General features: G+C 44.5%; 1 protein-coding gene across 2 annotated transcripts; it reads right to left on the reverse strand.

The window, feature by feature from the left end:
* Window positions 1–2,048: 2,048 nt before the first annotated feature.
* On the reverse strand, window positions 2,049–25,881 carry ZNF512 (zinc finger protein 512). Of its 2 annotated transcripts, none has more exons than XM_061461300.1 (14): window positions 25,755–25,881; window positions 21,187–21,245; window positions 19,797–20,005; window positions 17,205–17,294; window positions 14,110–14,193; window positions 12,774–12,898; window positions 12,309–12,395; window positions 8,555–8,653; window positions 5,861–6,028; window positions 5,060–5,254; window positions 4,280–4,381; window positions 3,469–3,531; window positions 2,883–2,981; window positions 2,049–2,443 (listed from the first exon to the last, which is right to left on the reverse strand). In XM_061461300.1, exons 1-14 carry the CDS (start codon window positions 25,773–25,775, stop codon window positions 2,144–2,146), a joined length of 1,701 nt encoding a protein of 566 aa, XP_061317284.1. In that variant the 5' UTR covers window positions 25,776–25,881; the 3' UTR covers window positions 2,049–2,143. The 2 variants fall into 2 exon arrangements, with proteins under 2 accessions (XP_061317284.1, XP_061317283.1); XM_061461299.1 differs by having other exon boundaries at window positions 17,205–17,297.
* Between the last annotated feature and the right edge of the window lie 9 nt (window positions 25,882–25,890).

Consider the following 25,890-nt stretch of genomic DNA (forward strand, 5'->3'; position numbering starts at 1 on the left):
GGACCAAAGCATGCAGGAAAACCAAGTGGGCAGGTTGGGGTGTGTTGTGCAAACAGGGATGGAACCAAGAACACTACACAACAAACAGACAAAAAAACCCCACATTCCTGCACTGGCGACACTTTATTTTGTTGTCTTCTGACCTTGCCCACCTTCCTGCACACCTTACACACCCTGCATACGAGCCCACTTATTTATACTTTCAGCACAGCACTGCAACAACAGTGAACGGCTGGTTCCAAAAGGCCACGTAACCACTGCATGTAAATCACAATGGAGCACTACATACTGTCTCACTACCATACATGTGTTAATCCTCATGAGAGACAGACCATGCTCCGCTGCGGTCTGCTTCGCTTACTGATAGCATTTAAACTGATATTTACTGATAGTGGAGAGGCAGTTACTGAGAACACCCTTGGCCTTACAGCACTTCCCATTGTCAGGGCCAGTGTGATTATTCTGGTAATCACACATATTCAGGTTAGACATTAGGAGGAAGCTCTTTATTGTGAGGGTGGTGAGGCCCTGGCACAGGTTGTCCAGAGAAGTGGTAAAATGCTCCATCCCTCACAGCATTCAAGGGCAGGATGGACAGTCTTGGGACACATGGTCTAATGTGAGGCATCTCTGCCCATGGCAAGGGGGTTAGAACTAGATGATCTTAAAGTCCTTTCCAACCCAAACCATTCTATGATTTTATATGTAAGTCCACCAATTCACCAGGCACTGCAAAGGCTTCTCTGTGAGTTTCAGAACCAACAGCTCTGTTAGACAATGAAAATTCACAGGGAGATAACACAGAGCCAGTTGCCTATTTTCTTGCCTGGAAAATTGCTAATTTTGCAGCTTCCTGGTACAGTGAGTCTCTGGATAAAAGAAATTCTGGAGAACCCATTCTCTGAAAGACAGAGTAGGACTGCCTGTGGTGCTGCTTCCTACTAGCTTCTGCTGCATTTATGGAGCACAGGAAGATATTCCCTATGATCCAGAGTTCATGCCAACATGTGGCTTAGAATAATTAACCCTTTTCTTTTAATCTTTTTCACACAGGGAAGCCACAGCTAATATACCTCATTCACACAAAGGAAGCAGTATTGGAAAGAAGCAGGTGATGTAACACAACGAAGGTGCCATTCACAGCACAGAAAAAAAGGATGCTATAGGAGCACGGGCATGACAAAGAACACCACTGGCAAGGCAGTTCAATGGGACCTGGGTTTTAGAATCAGCAAGACTGCTACTGTATATATGCACTGTCTTGAGTCTTTCAGACTCAAGTGAGTCTGAAACAAGTAGTATTCAGAAGGCTCAAGAAGACCACCTCGCTGCATTAGTTACTGGGGGTTTGTAGGGTCAGTGAATCTCCAAAAGGCTGGAGAGTATTTATTCCTGACTGGACTGGAAGACCCTTTACATACATTTAATGCCCAGTGCTACAGAAGACAGATGCCAGGAGAATATTGGGTTCCTGACAAGGGTAATAATTATGTACCATCACTTCCGAGCACACCAGAGCTCACATGCTACTGTGTGGTGCTGAGCCTAAGCATCAGACAGTGCCTTGTGCAACAGAGTGGAACACACACTAGGGATGTATTTCCTGCCTGTTGGCTGCCTTGCTGACGACAGGACAGTTACAGGGCAAGCTAAAACCTTTGTATTCTGCACAGCACTGTTTAGTTTGTGTGCATACTGTGCAAGAAAGGATTCCCCCTTTAAAAAGACCTAAACACTGTGCTGGTCAGTCTCTTAGAGGAAGAACTGCTATAAAAAAACCCTGATCTCACCCATCAGAGGAAGATTGCGTAACAGACACCTGCCGTACTGGAAACCACTAAACAAGCAACTAATGTGACCCAAACTGAGACTGTAACCACAGCAGTAACTACACTGGGTACACTGCTAGTGCCACTGTTCAGGGGTACTACAGCAGGAGAGGCATCCTCTGTACCACAGCTTTGGTTTGAAGTCTCTCACAAATGACCAGAGGCAACAGTCTCAAAATCAAGGTCACTGAGTAGAATGGAGTCACAGTCCCAAAGATACTCAGTTGCTTATATCAGTGTTGTGGGTTATGAGCTTGACAGAGGTGGGGCTTGTAACTGAAAAGCTTTAGGATTATTCCTTCTCTTCTAGGGATTTACTTCCGGCCTCGCTTGTGGCTGGTTTTTGGAAATTCGGCTCTCTGTGCAACTTGGGGCTCCCCCTCCTCACTGCTCGCACTCTCATTGTCCACCCGCGTTGGACGACCTCTCTTAGTTCTCCTAATTTTCTCAACTCCAGCAGTGGGGAGTTTCTTGACAGCCAGGGTCGCGGTTCTCTTCTTTTTCCCCCTGCTCAAAGGACGTTTCTTCCGTTGCTTCCTCTGCTCTTCTCTTTGGCGGATTTTCATTAGCTTCTCAAAGCTTTTGGTGGTAGTTGTATTCACATCAAACCAGTCCTGCAGGGTTGAGAGGGTAACAGGTTGGTATTGATGATGGAAATACTATATAAAGACTATCAGGGCTTATAATAAAGTTGCTTTGTGGAACAATGATTTCCTGAAATGTGAGATCTGGAAAAGCAGCTGCCTAACAAAGCTCTGTTCTTTGATGTTCCTCCTCAGGTGTCACTGTCTCAGAGATTTGATCTGGCTGTTGCTAAAGGCATGGGAAATGCTGAATTGCTGAACTGAGCAGCAGCAGCAACTGGGGACAAGACATGTGACATGACACAGTACTTGTTCCCCAGACCAACGCATACGAAACAAATCGAAGGCCACTGAGTCTAGGATCCTGTTCCCAACAGCGAGCAAGATAAAAATAAAACAGGGCGAGCATCCAGCATTTCCTTCCCTCCAACAACCTGGGGTGTGAAGACTTCCATTCTGCCTGCCTTACCTCAGCGTGCATGGAGTTGATGTGATACTTGACTCCACTCTCTGAAATGAACTCCTTCTCACACAGAAGACACTTGTATTTACCAGCCACAAAGTCTCCCTGGCAATAAAACAAAAAAATACCCTCACCAATTGCTGCCTAGAAGGCTGATACACCTATATATTGTATTTGAATTTGGCTCAGATATAAGCCAGCCGTAGGAAGTAGAAACTCTTACTCATACCAGACAATGATTTAGCTACAGCAGCACTGACATTATTTACCAGTTATGCCTACAAAGCATCTCATCTTGTAACATCTGTGAGATGTTACAAGGCCTCCAGCACTGCACCTGGGAAAAATGTTCTTGTAGCTGTGAATCTACAGGCAGGACTGCAGTTTCACTAAAATGCATGCCATTTAGATGCTTCCTCCTTGCCTCAAGCAGTGTTCGCTATGGCAAACCCATCAGCTCATATGGAAGCACTCAAGACTGTGAGGAACTCAGATTAGCAGATGGCAGGACAACAGCTTGAACAAGCACATATGTGAGGGATAGGGATGGTAAGGCTACTGGTATAAAAGACAGTAGAGGAAGGTTACCAACCAAGGTACACGTGCCAAGGTGAGATTTGAGTCCTGAGACACTGCCATATACAGATTCACAACCCTGAAACAGTAAAAAAAGTTCATGTCAGCAAAACTCTAGTAAGAAATCAGTTCTTCCTGTCTTATTCTCTGGAAGTAAATTCCAAAAGGGATAAGAGAGGCAGATGAAGGGAGATACCGAGCCCTACAAAACAGGAAGCTTCAGGTAAAATGACTGTTAAGAGACTTAAGCTTTCAGTAAGTTAAATGCTTCCAGTTTCTGAGCAAATTTAGACATAATAATCCTGTTACTGTTAACTTCTATCAAAAGCCTGACAGAGTTTGCATTTTGCGTGAAGAGCAGCACAGCAGATGTTAATTTTAAACAAAGCACAGGGTAAGTACAAGACAAGTCTCTCTCTCCTGCCCTGCTCTTGTATTCAGTGGCACACAAGTACTGCATCCAACATCAATGGTCTCAGTTAAAGGGCAGCTTTACAGTCCCCATGTGGAGCTTTAAGCATCAGTCTCAGGATACTAGACCACGCTCAGCCAACAGCCCAGACCCTGGAACAGGAGGTAGGTGCAAGACATTCTTCTGGGTTACTGGTTGGTGCAATAGGTCACTTGCTTTTGGGAGACAGCTTCACGTAAAATGTTATGCTGCAATTCTTTTACTTGAAAACGATGCAAGCCTGAAAACTGGGGAGAAAGCGCTGGGGATGGGGTAGGGCAGGGGGAAGAGAGACAAACTGCAGTTTCATAGTTGTGGAAACCTGTCCTGAAATCTGTCCCCTTTGAGGCTTTGGAAACAAGCACTTAAAGATTACCTCATTTGGGCAGTGAACTCTTCGGTACATCTTTATCTCAGTTTTCCATTTGCACAGCACATCTTGACTAAATGTTGGCAGTCCAGGACGAGTATATTTCAGCTGAGATAAAGAGATGGAATTGAAAGCTGGAAGCAACATTGGCTATGCTTAGTGCCAAGTACATCCCTTTCTCTCCCAGAGACAGAAGTGCTATTTCTTCTCCTGCTCTAACAGCCAAACTCTAAATAACCAACCTTTTTCTGTCTCCTCTCTTCAAACATAACTGAATCTATAAAACCCTCACGATACCAGAATCCAAAGCTTCCCTTACCTTTGACTACAACAGTTCCTCTAAATGTACTTATCCCATTAAAATCATAAATCATCCTTTTCCCTTGGGTTTCCTTTACAGCCTAAAAGATACTCCTGGAGCCTCCAAAGCCTGAAAAACTATAAAATGTCATTGCATGGCAGAAGTGACCTGCAGCCTATGGCTTGTGAGCAACATACTGCCTATAACTGCCTTTGTTACTTGTGCCCACTGAAAATGACAGCAATAGGACTTGAAAGTCATTACAGCCTGGATAAAATACTTCTACCACAGCAACTGCTACTATAGCAATACCATAATCTAAGAACAGAGAGAGCAAAACCCGATCCCTCCCACAAGACGTTACTTCTTCAATATTACTTTGCATGGGCCATGAAGCACTGGCAACATTGGGTAGATGTCAGTGAAAGACTCATCTCTTATGAAGAAAGACTCAAACCCTACATAGCATTTTTAAGGCCTTGTACCTTGCGATCATCTGGAATCAAGTCTTGCAGAACTTTTCTCTTGGGCCACTCTTTGGCCAGCTCTTCTCCAGCTAGCTCATGGAGATAGTAGATTGCCACCTTAGCAGATCTCCTCTGAACTCTGCCTGTGCTGTTTGGCTCCCGTTTTGTTTCCTTCAGGCTCTCTGTTCTTCTCTCCTCCTGGAGGAAAGTGACCTGCAATGAAGGCCAAAAAAGGTGAGCCTCCTCCACTGGTTCCTATTTCAGTTAAACTAAATACTGTGAAGAAATATACCGCTAAACCCTTCACAAAAATGCTGCAGCAGCTGTGATTCACTGTCACAGAGAGAGGACAGAAATGCATCCCACTAGTGAGACAGACCCCCACAACTATTCAAGGGGCCACAGCAGTAAGGCTCAAGCAGAGATTTTCATGCAGCCGCTGGTCTTGAAAGGATATCACATCATTTATTGTAAAACCCTCATGGACAACAAGCATATTACTGCCTGTTCTGCTCCAGTGTTGGGTCTTTTAAGAGCAAAAAAAGGTGTCTCACAAGTCACACATGTCAGCATCATTATTCCATGGAGCAAAAGTCAGATAGGGAAAAGTTTACTGCTGCCATGGTGATTTACTGTTAAAAACTTTTTCCTAGTCACAAACAGCAACAGCTGCATCTAGAAAAAAGAAGTATCAAGGACAGAACACTCTATTTGCTATCCCTCATTACCCACCCAAAGACAAAAGCCTACGTGTGTCTCGACTCTGAGCAGCTGAAGTAAGACCACAGTATCCTGATAACCACGGCAATTTGCACTTACCGGCCCATGCTTAGATCGGAGATGATAGACAAGTCCTGCCTTTGATCTGTATGCTTTTCCACAGTGATGGCACTTCATAGCCATTTTCTCCAGCTCAGAAGCTGCCTTCCCACATTTTTTAACATGATACAGGTATCCCATTATGCTAGTGAAGCTGCCTGTGCAGCCCTGTCAATGCAAAAGAAAATTGCATGGAAGAAAAGCATTTTCCAAGTAATCACAATCCACAGTTTGCTGACCAAACTACTATCACTTTTCCTGCCAGGCCAGAGACAATCAGGCAGTAAACTTTAATGTTAGCATATTATAGAATCATAGAATAGTTAGGGTTAGAAAGGACCTTAAGATTATCTAGTTCCAACCCCTCTGCCATGGGCAGGGACACATCACACTAAACCATATCACCCAAGGCCTCGTCCAACCTGGTCTTGAGCACTGCCAGGGATGGAGCATTCACAACTTCCCTGGGCAACCCATTCCAGTGCCTCACCACCCTAACAGGAAATAATTTCCTCCTTATATTCAATCTAAACTTGGCCTGTTTAAGTTTGAACCCGTTACCCCTTGTCCTATCACTACAGTCCCTAATGAAAAGTCCCTCCCCAGCATCCCTAAAATCTAGCACAAAGAATTGTCTGCAACTGGGAGAAGCTGTTTCTTAGAACTTCTTTGTAGGTAGTGGGCAACAGAAGAAATCAATATATGGAATGAAGAAGCAAGATGTTCAATGAGGATGCACAAAACAAAGATTTTCAGATATAAATGGAGGAAGTGGGCAGAAAAGGAGGAAGGTTTTACACTCGGTTGGCTACTCTGTCTAGAACACAGCTATATTAGGGTGATGGCAAGTAAAACTTTCAGCTATTCCTAGGATACAGCTACTGTCTCATGCTGCAGCAGAGGACAAGAAAACCTCAACGGTTTCTGCGATTGTCAATTACTAGAGTATCCCCTAACCCTAAATCCAATGATCAGCTTGGCACTGAGCTTGGAAACAGGAAAAATAAAACATTCACCAGCAAGAGAAGAGATTCAGAGCAGCCCTGCGGAGAAGGACTTGGGGGTGTTGGTCGATGAGAAAATGAACATGAGCCAGCTTCAGTGTGTGCTCCCAGCCCAGAAGGCCAACCATATCCTGGGCTGCATCAAAAGGAGCGTGACCAGCAGGTCGAAGGATGTGATCCTGCCCCTCTACTCTGCTCTTGTGAGACCTCACCTGGAGTATTGTGTGCAGTTCTGGTGTCCTCAACATAAAAAGGACATGGAACTGTTGGAACAAGTCCAGAGAAGGGCCACGAGGATGATCAGGGGACTGGAGCACCTCCCTTATGAAGACAGGCTGAGGAAGTTGGGGCTGTTCAGCCTGGAGAAGAGAAGGCTGCATGGAGACCTCATAGCAGCCTTCCAGTATCTGAAGGGGGCCTATAGGGATGCTGGAGAGGGACTCTTCATTAGGGACTGTAGTGATAGGACAAGGGGTAATGGGTTCAAACTTAAACAGGGGAAGTTTAGATTGGATATAAGGAAGAAATTCTTTCCTGTTAGGGTGGTGAGGCACTGGAATAGGTTCCAAGGGAGGTCATGAATGCTCCGTCCCTGGCAGTGTTCAAGGCCAGGTTGGGTGAGATGGTTTAGTGTGAGGCGTCCCTGCCCATGGCAGAGGGGTTGGAACTTGATGATCTAAAGGTCCTTTCCAACCCTAACCATTCTATGATTCTAAGTTTTTTATGTTCTTAGATATAGCCCTTCATCCCTTTCTCTAGCTGTGGCCAATCTCAGTATTTCAAAAACCCACATACACACAGTTAATGATGCATAAGAACACCTTCCCAGCTATCACAAACTACTAAGGAAAGAGCAGAAATACATATTAACAAAATACTTTCGGAGCACACAAGAAACAATCCAATGTCCTCCTTATCCACTTTGAAGGCACTAGCTCATCAAATACTCAGAGAGTCTAGCTCACTCTGCTTGAACACAGGGGTTGAACTAGATGACCTTAGAAATTCCCTTCCAGCCTTAACAATTGTGTAATTCTGAGAGCAGTTTATAATACTGTTTGGAGTACTGCACTCAGCTCTGGAGTCTTCAGTACAGGAAAGACATGGACCTGTTGAAGTGGGTCCAGGGGATCATTTGATCAGAGGGCTGGAACACCTCTCCTACAGACAAGCTGAGAGAATTGGGCTTGTTTAGCCTGGAGAAGAGAAGGCTCTGGGGCGTGATTATTGCAGCCTTTTTATACTACAAGAAAGACAGGAACAAACGTTTTAGTAGGGCCTGTTGTGATGAGCGGTAATGGTTTCAAACTAAAAGAGGGTAGTTTTAGACTAGATACCCTTTTGTACAGTGAGGGTGGTGAAACACTGGAATGGCTTTAACCAGAGAGGTAGTGAATGCCTCATCCCTGGAAACACTCAAGGTCAGGTGCGACAGGGCTTTGAGCAACCTAATCTAGCTGAAGATGTCCCTACTCATGGTAGGGAACGGGTGGACTAGATGACCTTTAAAGGTCCCTTCCAACCCAAACTATTCTATAATTCTATGATATTCTGTCTTAAAAGCATAGCTAGGATCTTGAAACAAACACAGCTGTGGCCAGCACAAAGCATACCAAGCAGAGCTCTCGATGTTTTAGGTCTGTGTACCTGCTGCTGGTTAATTCCAGATACTTAGCACAATATAGCTTACCTCCCTCGTACACTTTAGTTTTCCCATACGCTTCAAAATCTTCCGAAGGCGGTCTCGCTCAAGCTGCTCATCCAATTCTCCTCCCTCCTTCACAACCGGCTAAAGCACAACAAAAAAAAATAAAGAAAACCACAGGATGCTCAGCATTTACAGTTCTTCTCATAGGGAATTCCCTACTCAGCACACTACTGAAGGACAGCTTCTAAAGTAATTAAATCTGCACAACTTATGATTTTACAGAAGTGTACCTAGTATAGCAATCACTGTCTATATCCCAGAACAACTGAGTTATCTTTAAAAGTGGTAGACCGCCTGAAAACCCCTTAGCAAATAAGAGTTTCAACATATAGATTTATACCTATGAATAAAACCTTCTTAAGAAACGGTCACAAACTATAGCTGCTGGGAAGAACAAGGGTATGTGTTCCCATTACTTTTCTCCCCTTCTGCCTGTGGAAAGTACTTACGCATGTGTGTCATGCCTCTGTTAACACTTATGGGTCCTACCATTACCACTAAGCCTAACTAAAGCTAAGCAGACTACCTGACAGTAGTGGTTGCTCACCTATGCTAAAATACAGCTCAAGTTCTTCTCTGTTCTCTGATGGTTACTGTATACTATTTCCTACACTACTTGATAATAATATTACACCCAGCCTGAAGAAAAAGTTAGAACTGGGTAACAGACCTATTTCTTGGGGCCAGAACATCATATCTGACCTATTTCATTTACTAGTACAGCTGTAGGTTCAGAAACCACAGTAGTGGGAACTATGTAAAAAATGTAAGTAATGTATTATCTAAACCTTACCCAAACTTATGACTGATCTTTTCAAAAGTTTTAAATTGTCACAACTAGTCCCACTGACTATTACCCACTTCTAGTTGCCCATGTGGGTGCTATTGATATAGATAGCAGTAGCCCAGAGAACATTAAGGGATACAGAGCCCTGGGAGAGGTGGTTAGGGGCTCTGGAGCTCAGATAGTCTTTTCATCAATTCTCCAGGTTAAAGGCGAACATCTTAAGAAGGCTAGGCAGATTTGGCAGGTTAATAAATGGTTAGAACAGTGGTGCCACAGTCAGGGGTTTGGGTATTTAGAACATGGGACTTGATTTGGGAGGTCAGGTCTACTGGAGGCTGGTGGAGATGACACGTTTTGGTAGGAGGCTTGCCAGGCTGGTCAAGAAAGCTTTAAACTAGATGTTTTGGGGGAGGGGGGCATCATTCCATCCCAACACTCCCAGTCAGTTGCCAGCACCTATAATAAATGCTCAGAGCAAAGCAGAGATATTTCAGGCGCTCCAGCCAATGAGCTGGCTTCATCTGGAGCTCAGCTCAGATGCCTCTATACAAACGCCCATAGCACGGGCAACAAGCAAGAGGAATTAGAGATGTGTGCATGTCTACAGGGATATGATACGTTATGTATCACAGAAACATGATAGGCTGACTCTTGCGTCTGAAGTGTTGGAAGGGAAGGTTACAGGCTCTTTAGAAAAGACAGACCTGGCAGACGGGGAGGGGGAGTTGCCCTTTATGTTAGGGATAGTCTGGAGAGTATGGATCTCTGTCTGGGGACAGGTGAGCAGTCAACAGAGAGTTTGTGGGTGAGGGTTAAAGGGAGAACAGCAATGGGAGACATCACTGTGGAGATCTGTTATAGGTCGCCTGATCAAGAGGACTCTGTGGATGAAGCACTCTATAGACAGACAGGAACAGCCTCACGCTCGCAGGCCCTTGTTCTCACAGGGGACTTCAAGCACCCTGACATCTGTTGGAGGGATGGTACACCCAGCACAAGCAAGCCAGGAGGTTTCTCAATTGTGTGGAAGACAACTTCCTTCTGCAAGTAATAGAGGAGCCGACAAGGAGAGGTGCCATGCTTGACCTCGTGCTCACCAACAGGGAAGGGCTTGTTGGAAATGTGACGCTCCAGGGCAGCCTTGGATGCAGCGATCATGAGATGCTCGAATTTGAGATCCTCAGGACAGTGAGAAGAGCGTGCAGCAAGCTCACTGCCCTGGACGTCAAGAGAGCAGACTTTGACCTCTTCAGGAACCTGCTTAGTAAGGTTCCATGGGATATAGCCAAGAGGGCAGGAGGGCCCAAGATTGTTGGTTGATATTCAAGGATCACCTGCTACAAGCTAAGGAGTGCTGCATCCCGACTAGAAGGAAGTGCAGCAGGATGGCCGGGAGACCTCCTTGTATGGATAAGGAGCTCCTGAGGAAACTTAGATGGAAAAAAGAGGCTTATAAAAGGTGGAAGCAAGGACAGGAGGCCTGGGAAGAATACAGGGATGTTGTCCAGGAAGCTAGGGACCAGGTCAGGAAAGCTAAGGCCCAGTTAGAATTAAACTTGGCCAGGGACGTGAATGATAGCAAGAAGGGATTCTATAATTACACTGCAAATAAAAGACAGACTAGGGACAATGTGGGCCCTCTCCAGAGGCTATCAGAACTGGTTACCCTGGATTTGGAGAAGGGTGAGGTTCTGAATGACTTCTTTGCCTCGGTCTTCACTGGCAAATGCTCTGAGCACACCACCCAAGTCCTGGAAGGCAGACGCAGGGACTATGAGAATGAAGACCTTGGGCCCACTGTAGGAGAGGATCTGGTTCGAGACCATCTTAAGAACCTGAACATGCACAAGTCCATGGGTCCTGATGAAATCCATCCGCAGATCCTGAAGGAGCTGGCAAATGAAGTTGCTAAGCCACTGCTCATCGTATTTGAAAAATCATGGCAGTCAGGTGAAGTTCCCAACGACTGGAAAAAGGGAAATATAACCCCCGTTTTCAAGAAGGGGAAAATGGATGACCCAGGGAATTACAGACCAGTCAGTCTCACCTCTGTGCCTGGCAGAATCTTGGAGCAGATTCTCCTGGAAGGCATGCTAAGGCACATGAAAATCAACAAGGTGCTTGGTGACAGCCACTATGGCTTCACTAAGGGGAAATCCTGCCTGACCAATTTGGTGGCTTCTATGATGGGGCTACAGAACTGATGGACAGGGGTAGAGCAGCTACAGGACAAGGGGTAACAAGTTAAAACTTAAACAGGGGAAGTTTAGATTGAATATAAGGAAGAAGTTCTTTACTGTAAGGGTGGTGAGGCACTGGAATGGGTTGCCCAGGGAAGTTGTGAATGCTCCATCCCTGGCGGTGTTCAAGGCCAGGTTGGACAGAGCCTTGGATGACATGGTTTAGTGTGAGGTGACCCTGCCCATGGCAGAGGGGTTGGAACTTGATGATCTTAAGGTCCTTTCCAACCCTAACTATTCTATGATCTTTTCTATGATCTATGAACTACAACAGGAGATATTGCCTTTTTTGAGTAAATAGCAGAGGAAAAGCAGATTGTAATCTCAGTATGACTAAACTGCTGCTTCTGGTTTTTGACCTTTGAACTAAAATCTAGTCTGCCCTGGATGTAGAAAAACTACATTCTAGCAAAGGACTGAAAATTGCAGCCTAATGAGCAATCATTTAATTTATTTTTTTTTTTTCTGATTGAAAACCAGCCTAAACAGAAATCCATCTTTTTTTTCTAAGCCCTATCATGCTGGCATCTCTATTAACGTTCTACTATTTTTTCAGATGTCAAATCTCAGAGGAAAAATAACAAGTAACAAGATTTGAACAGCCACAACATTTGAACAAACACACCATGTTCTGTTTCTCTGTGCACTGGGGAGGGAACAAAAGATTGTCTTGCCTGTAGGATTTTTAGATGCACAGCAGTTGTGTTACCTGATTGTTATGGTCTGCCATGACATGGTATCTCATCCCTCCTAAAGACTTCAGCTGCTTCCCACAGTGATGACATGTGAACATTTCCTGGAAGTAAACAAGGACAGTGTGTGTGTAACTAAGTTAACTGAAGCACTAGGAAACTCTTTGGGAGAAAGAAGAAAAGCAGAATATTTTATTTGGGCCTGGTAACTGCCCATTAAGAATAGAAGAGATCCCATGGAGTCTCATATTTAGGGGAACAATGAAATACCTAAACCTCTGTTCACTACCCCAAGCCTCCAGCAAAAGACTGAGCAAGAAGCAGCAAGCACAGCCTCTTACAGATGTATAAAGAACTTTTGCTTAGAGCCATGATGATGAGATGAAACTGGTTTTAAGTGCAACAAAGAACAGCGTACAAACATTTCTTCCAGTAAGGTGAAGAGAAGTAAAAAAAACATTGCTCATCTCTCTTGTTCTTACCTGCCTGCAATTTACCATATGTTTCTTCAGGCCTTCTACAGTCTTTCTCACCACAGCCCGACATGTTGGACAGGTAACTCGGCCTTTGTCCTGAATTTCCAAAGACCATTGCTCTTCCATACTGCCTGTCAAAACAAAAGGTTTGGAATAGAACTGCAAATGCAGTATCTTTTTGTTTTTTTTTCCTTTCCTTCCATATGAACTATGAATCCTAGAAGGAAACAAGTCACATGCTGCCAAACTCATGTTCAGATATACTTCAATGGTTAGTTCATTTGCAGCTTTAAAAGGGTCATGCGGCAAGGCACACATCACTCCTTTTGGGAGACCATTTTATAAGGAATCTTTAATCCTACCATTCCCTTGCAAGGAGTGTTCTTCCACCAGTTCAGTACAGATTTTTGGTTTATTCATTTACACAATTACATTAGCATGCAGGGGTTTCACAGTAAAAAGTAGTCACAGGTGTGACTGAACAGTTTCAGACAAAGTCCCGTGTTTCTGTTCTGCTAACCAGAGAACTCCATTTACATTGGTCAGCAGTTTTGGCACTGAAAGTGAACAAAACACCACTAGACCAAGTTATTAAACAGCCAGGGAAAAGTACCCTGTGTGGCAGTTTCCAGTTCCTCGCCTCTTTTTAACATGCCAAGCAAAAGCTTGGCATAATCCATAAGAACGATAAACTACTGAAATGGGTTCTGGATCATGGCTTAGCAGCTCATCTGCCTGAATTCTTATCCTAAAAATGACCTAAAGGCTTTCCTCTTTGCCCAGTAATAATAGGCAGGGGTTGTTTTTTCCAGGTGTCTGGGAATAAGTCTGTGAATCAAATAGCACTTGGCAGAAAACTGGGGTATTTTAATGAGTGCTGTGGGCTACACATACTGAGTCCATTTCCTGAGTTAAGGCTAATGTTATTTTTCTAGGATTGACTGCTTGTGTCTCTGGCTACCAAGTTGCCAGAAGAGGCGATTTGGCAGTAACAGCTACAGAGTTTTTCCTGCAAACATATTCTCCTGAGTAAAAAAGTGTAAAAATTTTTATGAGTTTTATGGTGCAACTATTTTATCAGGCCTTTGATCAGTTCAAAAGTGATTCCTCCTTCACTATTCCATTATGCAACGGTAAAACTACATGGAACTACACTATCCCTCCACTCTTGTTCTGCAGTACTGACCCAGTGCCAAAAGGAGAGCAGCCAGTTCTTCCTTGTCAACAATAAAGTGAACGGAAATACTAGAAACACAGCTGTGACTCAGATGTAAATCCCAGAATCCCATTTATCTTTTAACTGTTTTATAAACAATTCTGATAAACTGCTGCTTCTTCTTACCTGTGCCATAGGTTTCTGGTTCTTTCTGAACACAGTGACCTTCTCTTTTGGAGTTTTGTTGTGTTCCAGCTTGCTGTTTTTTTCCTGTTATAACACAAACAAGAAAGACAACAAGACTTAATTCTGTGAGCCTTGTTATACAATCAAAGAATCATAGAATAGTTAGGGTTGGAAAGGACCTTAAGATCATCAAGTTCCAACCCCCCAGCCACGGGCAGGGACACCTCACACTAAATCATGTCACTCAAGGCTCTGTCCAACCTGGCCTTGAACACCGCCAGGGATGGAGCATTCACAACTTCCTTAGGCAACCCATTCCAGTGCCTCACCACCCTCACAGTAAAGAATTTCTTCCTTATATCCAATCTAAACTTCCCCTGTTTAAGTTTTAACTTGTTACCCCTTGTCCTGTAGCTGCTCTACGCCTGTCCATCAGTTCTGTAGCCCCATCATAGAAGGCCACCAGATTGGTCAGGCAGGATTTCCCCTTAGTGAAGCCATGCTGGCTGTCACCAAGCACCTTGTTGATTTTCATGTGCCTTAGCATGCCTTCCAGGAGAATCTGCTCCAAGATTTTGCCAGGCACAGAGGTGAGACTGACTGGTCTGTAGTTCCCCAGGTCATAGATTTTCCCCTTCTTGAAAATGGGGCTTATATTTCCCTTTTTCCAGTCGTCGAGAACTTCACCTGACTGCCATGATTTTTCAAGTATGATGACAGTGAACTTCATTCACCAGCTCCTTCAGGACCCGTGGATGGATTTCATCAGGTCCCATGGACTTGTGCATGTTCAGGTTTTTAAGATGGTCTCGAACCAGATCCTCTCCTACAGTGGGCCCAAGGTCTTCATTCTCATAGTCCCTGCATCTGCCTTCCAGGACTTGGGTGGTGTGCTCAGAGCACTTGCCAGTGAAGACTTGAGGCAAAGAAGTCATTCAGAACCTCAGCCTTCTCCAAATCCAGGGTAGCCAGTTCTCCTGATAGCTTCTGGAGAGGGCCCACATTGTCCCTAGTCTGTCTTTTATTTGCAGTGTAATTATAGAATCCCTTCTTGCTATCATTCACATCCCTGGCCAAGTTTAATTCTAACTGGGCTTTAGCTTTCCTGACCTGGTCCCTAGCTTCCTGGACAACATCCCTGTATTCTTCCCAGGCCGCCTGTCCTTGCTTCCATGAAAAAAAAATGAACGAAAATGAAATGAATGAAATGAAAACCAGATATTTTTTACTAGGAGGTTGCTATTTAGTCTCTCATCTCAAAGCTACTCACTCAGAAATGTTCAACTTTTTTTTTATTTTTAAGGAATTTCAAGATTGTGTTCCCTACTCCCTTTCAAAATCCATAGCTCTTTACAGCCGCAGGCATTAGTCCCATTCAGATACTGGTAATCTGTATGGTTGTTCCTATACAACCACAAAAGCTTAGCTCTTCACACTTGAACATCCTTTGTTCACACTATGGGTGAGCCAATCTAATGACCTGTTGACAACCAAATGGACAGCCCCATTCCTCTACTCATTCCGGTCTTCTTTAGACTAAACCGCTCTTAATGTTTCAGTATTTTCTCATGGGTTATGATTTTTGCCCTCTTCTCCCTGTTCTCTTCAGTTGGTCCACACATTTCCTGAACTGCAATGCCCACTTTTGGAAACAGCACTCCAAGTGTGACCCTGCATCACAGCAATGACTGAAAATGTCTGAAAGTCTGTATTTCTGCTCAAACACGTCAGTCTAACATCTGTCTTCATAAAAACAAGTATGACACTGTCAGTCCCTATTCAGCTTTTGATCTCTTATAAATCTCAAATCCTCTTCTGAAGAACGGACACCTAGGAGGTTGTTCTTTTTTCTGGTAGCTCTTCCTAACTATAATATCTTTAATTTTACACACTATAGTCCATTCTAAAAATGTTTCTCTAATGTCAAGACCACTTTCAATTTTAGCCTTTCCTCCAACACACTTCCCATCTCTTGCAGCTTTGTGCTGTCTACATCTTTTCAAATCACTGATGACAAAAACAAGTCCAACCTAGTCCAGCCCCTGTGTTCAAGCAGGGTCAGCTAGACTAGGTTGCTGAAGAATGTGTCCAGTCAAGTTTTGAGTATCTCCACTGATGTAAACTCCAGAACCTCTCTAGGCTAGGGTTTGACCACCTACATAGTAAAAAAAATGTGTATTCTTGTCTTCAGAGAGAATTTTGTGTGGCTTAATTTGTGCCCTTTGACTCTTGTCCTGTCAACAAGCACTACAGAGAAGAGTGGCTCCCTTTTTTTCATTCCCTCCCATGAAGTATTTATACCCCCTTGAGCCATCTCTTCTCCTGACTGAAGAGTCGCACCTCTCTCAGCCTGTTCTCATAGGAAAAATATTCCAGTCCCTTAATGATCTTTGCACCACTACACTGGACTCGCCCCAGTATGTCCATGTCTCTTTTCTATTGGGGAACCCAGAACTGGACATGGGAGTCCAATGTGGCCTCACCAGTGCTGACCAGGAAGGATCCCCTTCCTTGACCTGATAGCAATGCTTTTCCTAATGCTGCTTAGAATGCTGTTGGCTGCCTTTGCCACAAGAGCAAGTTGGTGGTTCATGGTCAGCTTGCTGTCCTGCAGGACACCAAGATCCCTGTCTGCAGAGCTGCTTTCCAGAAAGTCAGCCCCCAAAAGATTCCTCTCTGCTTAATTCTCCAGCCTGCCTGGGCCCCTGCAAATAACAGCACACCCATCAGGTATACCACTACTCTCTCAATTTTGCATTATCTGTGTACTTGCTGAGGGTGCACGCTGTTCAGGTCATTAATGAAAACTTTAAACAGTACTAGCTCCATTTTTTTCCTCTGCGGTACACAATTACTGATGTGCCTTCAATTAGACTTTGCTGCTGATTGCAACCCTCTGGGCCCAGACGTTCAACTGATTGGTTTTCAATCCATTGCACTGTTCATTTATCTAACCTCTACTTTGTCAGCTCATCTATGAGGATGCTGTGGGACACAGCACCAAAAGCCTTACTAGAAAGGATAACAGTTGGGCAGAGAGGAAGTCTGAAGTACCTGGAGGCTTGTAATTAGGAATTACAAGTTATTTGTATTACCTGAAATCTTTCGTTTCTTCTTTGGAGAGTCTTTAAGATCTTCAGTTTCCACTTCCTCAGATTTCCTCTTGCCTTTCAATAGTACTTCTCCTGCTAATGAGTAAGAACAGAAATGCGTCAGTCTCATTATGCAGTCTGGATTACAGTTTTGAGTCTGCTGCTGCCTCAGCTTATCCTTGTATTCAATAGTTTAAGAAAATAAGTAATTTTTTTTGTAAGGCACCTGGACACCAGTGGGCTAGACACAGCTTTTGGACTCAGTAATATTAATTCACTCCACACCTGCAATTCCACATGGAACATACAGAAGAAACAGTACCACAGCATGGCCTGGAAAAATGATACTCCCCAGGAAGAGAGCCACAAGGTGCTAAGTTATGTCATAAAAAGTTTATCCGCACACACACACAAAGGAGCACAGAGAAACAACAGCAGATGGGAAAACCAAAAAATATTCTGACTCCTCTCAGAATTTCCAGGCCTATCAAAGCTTATCTCCATGAACACAGAGAAGTACAGAAGCATAATGGCAGGCAGGGGAACACAAATTATGGACTCCAAGAAACAGACACCTTCCTCCCAGGTCTGTCCCAGGAGACACTCCAGGGTAAGTCAACGTAAGCCGCTCTCTAGAGCACCCTTCAGAAGAGGTAAGTAGGGGAGTGGTGAGAAGGGAGTGTGGTGTCAATACATAGTGTTACATGACATATTGTATACTAGTGAAGAGCAATTCACAATTACACCAAGACTGGGTTGTTTAGAAGTGGTATCATAGGAAGGGAAAGGAAGGGAATTAGCTTACCTGGGGAGGATCAAGTGTGGGAAAACAGAGGTATAAGAGGATAAAAAGGGCCACTTGCTTGTAAACAGCTCAGTATACAGGTCTGGTCATGAAAGACACCATATCAGAGGGACCAGCAATGAGCAGTGTCCGAGTGTGCGCCTGTCTGCAAGGAGGTGCACACCATGAACTGGCATAACTCTGCAGGCCTGAGGGGATAGTAGATCCATGTACTAGCAGTTGAGGAGACCAGGATCCAAAGGCCAGGTACTAAATAGAGTAAGCTCAGCTACAGGACAGAGTCACATTGCACATATATGTGCACATACAAATGTACATATATATATGTACTTCTTCTATATACACTCTTTCTATAGGCTTATCTTCTCTCACAACACATATTCATCCTGATCAGGAGGGGAGGGAAACAGGATGGAGGCTGTTGGTACTGTCTGTGTGACTGCTGAGCATGCCTCTTCATGTTGATCTGTGTGGCTGACTGTGAGTACATATTATATATGTGTACTTATAGCTACAGGAATACATGCCTAGTCTTGCTACTGGTTGGATATGGGGGTGTGAAGCTGCAGAAACTTCACTTCTATGAAGCTACTAGATTCAGCTCTCCCCACAACAGGATGGAATACAGATTCAGACTTAAAGATTAGAAGAAGGTGCATTAAAGAAGAGCAAAGTTTTGGCTCTCTGCTACACAAGCAAGTTTGGAAAACGGCTTCTAGGCCAGGAAATCTGAATGTCCCTACAATAACCTAAGACCCAAACCACTCCAAATCAGAAAATTGTGACAGAAGAAAATAAAAGAAATAAAATAATCCTTAAAAAAAAAAATTACCACCAACAAAAGCCATGTCTAATCCAGAATACTGTGCCTGGTTCCCTTCTGTACATCTTCGGTGTGGTTTGTCCTATTTTTAAAGCTCTCAAAGCATCTTTCTGACATGATTGGCAGAAGTCCTATACATATCTCTTCTACAGGTAGAACTGAGTTCAGCCACAGAATCATTAATTTTAATAGTGTTGTGGTTTAAACCCAGTCAGGTAACTCGTTCGCTCACTTCCCCCCTTCTTTCCCTCCCCCTGCTCCCGGAGGGACGGAGAGGAGAATCAAAAAGAATGCAACTCCCACGGGTTGAGATAAGAACAGTTTAGTAACTAAGGTATAACACAAATCACTACTGCTACTACCAATAATAACAATGATAATGGAAATAACAAGGGAAGAGAATACAACACCTCACCACCAACCAACCGATAACTCGGCGCCCCAGCCCCCGACCAAGCACGGACCCATACCTCCTCCAACCCTGCAGTCTCCCAGCCCTTCCGGCTAACTCCCAGTTACATCCTGGGCATGACGTGCTGTGGTATGGAATACCTCTTTGGTCAGTTTGGGTCAGGTGTCCTGTCTCTGCTTCCTCCTGGCTTCCCCTCCTCCCTGGCAGAGCATGAGCCTCACAAAGTCCTTGGCCAAACTAAAACATCGCTATCAGCTCTGTTCCCGAGCTGAAAGTCAAAACACTGCACTGCACCAGCTACCAAGGAGGAGAAACATGACTGCTACTGCTGAACCCAGGACAAATAGACAAGTCACTCAAAAGGAACTGTGTAACATTAGAGAATTTTACCTGTGTTTCTGCAGGGGAGGGAGTTTATTTCTCCTAACACACGACCAGCATTACCAAGTTTGCAATTTGTGGCTGAACTGCAGCATGCATTTCAGAAGTCATCTCATCTCTCATAAAAAAAGCAGAGAGAAAAACAGTTCTGCACTGAGCCAAAGTGATGGGTACCTTTTCTCTCTGAAGACTTGTTAACGCTGTTTTTGATTCCTCTCATTTCCAGCCAGTAAGCAGGCCTGCGAATGGTCCGCTTGCTCCTGGACTCTGTGCTGCCGTTCACTTGACCCTTTGGTGCAGCAGAAGAAATGCTGCTCACTGTCTCATTATATCTACTGTTCAGTCCCAGGACAGTAGTTTCCACCTCCTCAAACTGCTTAGACCTGGAAAACATCAACTTGAAATTGTATGCATATTTATGCATATATACACACACAACCACAATAACTTGACAGACAACATCCCTTTCATCTTCCCAAGTACTCTAAAACTTCATCTCACGGTTCACTGAATCTCCCAAGTTTTGTGAACTGAAAAGTGATACCAAGAGAAAACATCCTAAATATTATTTTTTTCAGTACATCTTTTAGAGAATGACATTAGAAAGCTATTGAGAGGAACAGAAAAATATATTCACTCTACCTCAAACCTTTCACTTAAGAAGAGAGCACAAGTTAATCTCAATATAAAAATATGTTTATCCTGAAGCAGTCAATGTTGAATATAAAAATTATTCTGCAGCCCATCATTTCAAAAGACATGTTTTCCATACCACAAAGGGCAAGGTTTCCTTCAGTATGTATCCCCAGAGTCAGAGCTGACACTATACAATTAAAAGACTTAACACTAGTAAGAATTTTAACAAGCAAGGTGTTCAGCAATGAAGACAAACTAGTAGTATATCCTATGAATCACATTACATTAAGACTGCTTTAGACTGGCCAGCAGCAGTTATTTTACTTCCTAGAGGTCAGAGAGAACTTTGCTTTACTATTTGCATGTACTTCTCTGAGTCCTGAAATGCATGGACATTTCCACTACTGTACATGACAGTAAAATCATGAGCTATGAAAGAAACACAGAGTATCTATTCTTCGGGCAAATACTGTTAACGTAAGAGCTATGAAGTTCACATGTTGTAACACATCAATCCAGAAATTAGGAAGTGGGGACATTGATGGTACCAGCTCAGATCAGTATACACCATGTTTAAGGAGGTACTTAAGAAGGATGGGTGGAGGAATTCTCAAATTAAAGCATTTCAGTTGCAATCACACTCAAAACACATAGATTTAGGAGTACCATTTTGTCTTGAGCATAGAATACTTATATTCCCAATCCTTTCCAAAACAATAAATGAATGCTAGTACGCCTTCAAGTGTCAGAAAAGCACTTTTCCTACAAACCAGTAAGCAAAGTCTGTCAACATTCTCATCACACAAACCAAAATCACCTGCAACTTTTAAAATTCAGAATATTATGTAAAGGCCAGATATGGTTTTCCAATATGAATCTCTCTTTTTTTTCTTGCCCTCAGTCAAACTAACAAGAAACATTCACATACTTTTTGCTTCCCAGAGACCTCTTGACCTTCTGTTGTCTGGGATGTCCAGGCCTGGTTTCCTAACAAAGTAGAACATTTCACATTAGCAGCGTAATTATTCTTTTTTTTTTTTTTTTTGCATGTTTTACTTTTCAGTTATACACAGTCACCTGCACCTTGAGGATGCGCACATCACCCTTTGAAAAGGAAACCACTGCTTTCTGCAACAAGGAAGTGTTTAATCTTGTCAACTCCATCTGAATTAGAACAGGAATCAAAATAGGGATGAGCCCATCCACACTCTGCATATGAAAGCCAAACATTCCTCTTTCAAGGGGGCTTGATGGAGTATTCTTTGTCTCCAATTCATTTAGTGTTACCTGCTTTCTGCCTGGACTTTATGGTACAATGACAAATATTTTAGATCCCAGCTTACTAGCTTTTACTTTATTTTTTTTCCCTTAAGGAAATAATTCCTGTATTTCCCATGCCAAGAGTGTTGTCTCAAGTCTTTTTTACACTCTTTTTAATTTTCTGTCTCAATTATTTTGTCATTCCCCATTAGGTGCCCAGATGTTCATTTTACCCACATCACAGAACCATTCTTATTTAACAAACATTTCTTTGTCACTTATCACTTGTTGATTTTTCTGCTCCTATTAAGACATGTAATTTAACAGATACCATTGACATTCCCAAGTCAGTATAAACAACTCATATGCTCATTTGTATAAATAATAATGTTGTTCCTGGCCTGTGGGCAAACATTTATCACCTCTTCCACATACTAATAACGACCCAATGTTGCTCTTCATTGGGAAACCCAGGACAAAAATCTTGGTGATACAGACTAGAAAACAAAAATCACCGTGCAGTAGAAGCATATGAAATACCAATAACACGGGCAGTATTTTGCCATGTATAGGAACTGGTTAAGAAACTGCGGTGGAGAAAAGGAATAATATGGATAAGTTATGTACCTTCCTTACAGAAAAATGTACTGCACGTTATCAACTGGACCATGCTGTGAAATGTTTTAGTTGGAAAATTATTATTAAAAATAAATACTACACATCATCTGGGGAAAACAGCAAACAGGGACATGACAGAATTTGAAGATGACAGAAAAATACGATAACTTGTCAGATGACGATGAAAAATTTCAGGTGCTGTATCAAAACTAGGAAACAGAATTCAGGGCAAATGAAAACCACCACTTAAAAGGCACTGGAAAAAATAACTTCAAACTGTCTTTAATGCTCTTGCCTTCTAATTTATGTATAGGAACAAGCAATAGTTCACTCTTCCCAGGACCACAGTCAGTGAGAGACGGCCTAAGCACCAGGTAGAAAATTAAGTAGTGGGCACTGACATGAACTAGATGAATTTTTAAGCTGTGACTATGGAGTGTCAGGCTCTCTTGGGCCTGCAGCTTCAGTCTCCTCTCATGGAAAGATTAGGGAAGCAGCAGGAGAGAAATTCCCAACTGCTTGATCAATGACTTCACAATCATTTGGATCTGGTTCGAGACCATCTTAAGAACCTGAACCGGCACAAGTCCATGGGTCCTGATGAAATCCATCCGCAGATCCTGAAGGAGCTGGCAAATGAAGTTGCTAAGCCACTGTTCATCGTATTTGAAAAATCATGGCAGTCAGGTGAAGTTCCCAACGACTGGAAAAAGGGAAATATAACCCCCATTTTCAAGAAGGGGAAAATGGATGGCCCAGGGAATTACAGACCAGTCAGTCTCACCTCTGTGCCTGGCAAAATCTTGGAGCAGATTCTCCTGGAAGGCATGCTAAGGCACATGAAAATCAACAAGGTGCTTGGTGACAGCCAGCATGGCTTCACTAAGGGGAAATCCTGCCTGACCAATTTGATGGCCTTCTATGATGGGGCTACAGAACTGATGGACAGGGTAGAGCAGTTGATGTCATCTACCTGGACTTGTGCAAAGCGTTTGACACTGTCCCACATGACATCCTTGTCTCTAAATCGGAGAGTCATCAATTTGACAGATGGACACTCGGTGGATAAAGAACTGGCTGGATGGCCGCACACAAAGAGTTGTGGTCAATGGCTCAATGTCCAGCTGGAGACCAGTAACGAGTGGCGTCCCTTAGGGACTGGTGTTGGGACCGGTCTTGTTCAACATCTTTGTTGCTGACATGGACAGTGGGATTGAGTGCGCCTTCAGCAAGTTTGCAGATGACACCAAGCTGTGTGGTTCAGTTGATACGCTGGAGGGAAGGAATGCCATCCAGAGGGACCTCGACACGCTTGTGAGGTGGGTTGATGCCAACCTGATGAAGTTTAACCATTCCAAGTGCAAGGTCCTATATCTGGGTGGGAGCAATCCCAGGCACAGCTACAGGTTGGGCAGATAAGAGATTCAGAGCAGCCCTGTGAAGAAGGAGCTGGGGGTGCTGGTCGATGAGAAAATGAACATGAGCAGGCAGTGTGTGCTCCCAGCCCAGAAAGCCAACTGTATCCTGGGCTGCATCAAAAGGAGCATGACCAGCAGGTTGAAGGAGGTGATCCTGCCCCTCTACTCTGCTATCGGGAGATCTCACTTGGAGTGAGATCTGTGTGCAGTTCTGGTGTCCTCAACATGAAAAGGACATGGAACTGTTGGAACAAGTCCAGAGGAAGGCCACGAGACTGGAGCACCACCTGTATGAAGACAGGCTGAGAAAGTTGGGGCTGCTCAGCCTGGAGAAGAGAAGGCTGCTTGGAGATCTCATAGTGCCTTCCAGTATCCGAAGTGTGGCTATAGGGACGCTGGGGAGGGACTATTCGTTAGGGACTGTAGTGGTAGGACAAGGGGTAACAAGTTCAAACTTAAACAGGGGAAGTTTAGACTGGCTATAAGGAAGAAGTTCTTTACTGTAAGGGTGGTGAGGCACTGGAATGGGTTGCCCAGGGAAGATGTGAATGCTTCATCGCTGGCGGTGTTAAGGCCAGGCTGGACAGAGCTTTTGGTGACATGGTTTAGTGTGAGGTGTCCCTGCCCATGGCAGGGGGGTTGGAACTTGATGATCTTAAGGTCCTTTCCAATCCTAAGTATTCTATGATCATATCTTGTCTGCTTTGGAAGAAAAAGTCAACTGCATGTTTATGTTCGTGTAAATTTGCTATGGTTTACACACCTGTAGTAGTGCAAACAGCAGTGTTTGGGAAGCCCCTACATCAGAAACATGGAGAAACATCAGTGAGGAGCAGCTGGAAAAAAATTAGGCCTGTAAAGTTGTAACAACAAAACTGAACAAGAAAGTGGGTGCAGTGAGCTGCAATGAGCTGGCCTAAGCTACCATTAGAAGAACCTTGATGACTGACAAACATGGCACATGTTGTAAGACTTTATTTTTTTTTTAAGAACTAACAAATTTTGCATTAAAGATTAGCAAAAAGAATTTAGGCCACAGTTATGGATCTGTGATAAATAAAGGACAGTACAATGACCTTGTTTAGCCTCCCTTTCTGAGAAGTTGATAGCAGAAATTCTGAAGGAAACTTCTAGACAAACTGGTGTTTCAATTTTGAGTGCTTTGTTATTTAACCACTGTACTTCCCACTTCAAAACAGAAACCTAACGTTTAGGAACACTCGAGGGCTAGACATCTGGAAAACAAAAAAAGCCAACTTCCTTGCACAGTTTAGAAAAAGAGGAACAACGATCTAGAGCCTGAGAAGACAAAGAAGCTTCATGTACATGGGGCCATTTCAGTCTCCCTATGGACCACAGAACATTTCTGTGACCTGAACATGTCCTGCTGCTGGAGATAGGCTGTTCCACAGGCACGCATCTGAAAAGATGGTACTTAAACAAAGCATAGAAACTCTCACTGAGGTCAGGAGACTGATGGAGTAACTGCCAGTGAGTCTGTCCTACAGCTACAGAGGTGTCTGTAGAAGCACTGCCATGTGCGTCCCTACCTCCGAGGAAAAACACCATGGACACAGACCAGCGTGACGGCTCAGCACCCCTCGGGGAACTCCCCGTTCCAGCCCCAAGTTTCCATTTCTACGACATACTCCGTGGACAACCCTCTCCAGCAGTAAAGGCCTTTCGGACAAAGGGCAGGGCCGGTGCCGGCAGCGCCTGCTCGGGGTCCCTCTCCGACCCTCAACCGAGCAGAGCGGGGCTCCCCTCTCCTGCGGGCCGCTTCCCCGGTCCTCGGCCTCCCAACAGAAACCCGGCCACCACTAGCCGCTCTTCAGGCAGCCCGGAGGGTCCCGCTCGCCGCCCGTCCGCTCAGCGACATGCCTCAGCCACGGGGGGCGGCAAACAGCCAGGGGTCGGTTACCGAGCCAAGGCCGCGATGCACGCCCACAGCAGCAGCGGGAGCCCTCTCCTTCAGTCGTGAGCCCAGTGAAACCCGCGGAGCGAACCAGAAATCCAACCGCGGGTGTTCCGGTGGCGCCGGCCCGCTCCCACCACCCCGACCGGCAGAGCCCATCCCGCGGCTGCTTCCTGCCCCGTGCGTGGCATCCCGGGTGCCTCCCTCACTCCCGGAGCCACCGCTCGGCCACATCCTCCCACCCAGGCCGGCATCCCCGGTGCCGTGAGGACTACACGTACTCACCGAGCCCCCACTGCCCCCCATGGTGCTGCCGCCGCCGCCACGTCAGCAGACGCCCCGCCCTCCCGCTCACGGCGGCGGGGTCCCGCCCACTGGCTTCCGGCCGCCCCCTGACAGCGGCCGCCGGCCTCAAGGCAGC

Source organism: Pezoporus flaviventris, unplaced genomic scaffold (assembly GCF_033815535.1).
Source record: "Pezoporus flaviventris isolate CSIRO_AGI_PZ_B2104156 unplaced genomic scaffold, CSIRO_AGI_Pfla_v1 ptg000031l, whole genome shotgun sequence".
NCBI lineage: Eukaryota > Metazoa > Chordata > Aves > Psittaciformes > Psittacidae > Pezoporus > Pezoporus flaviventris.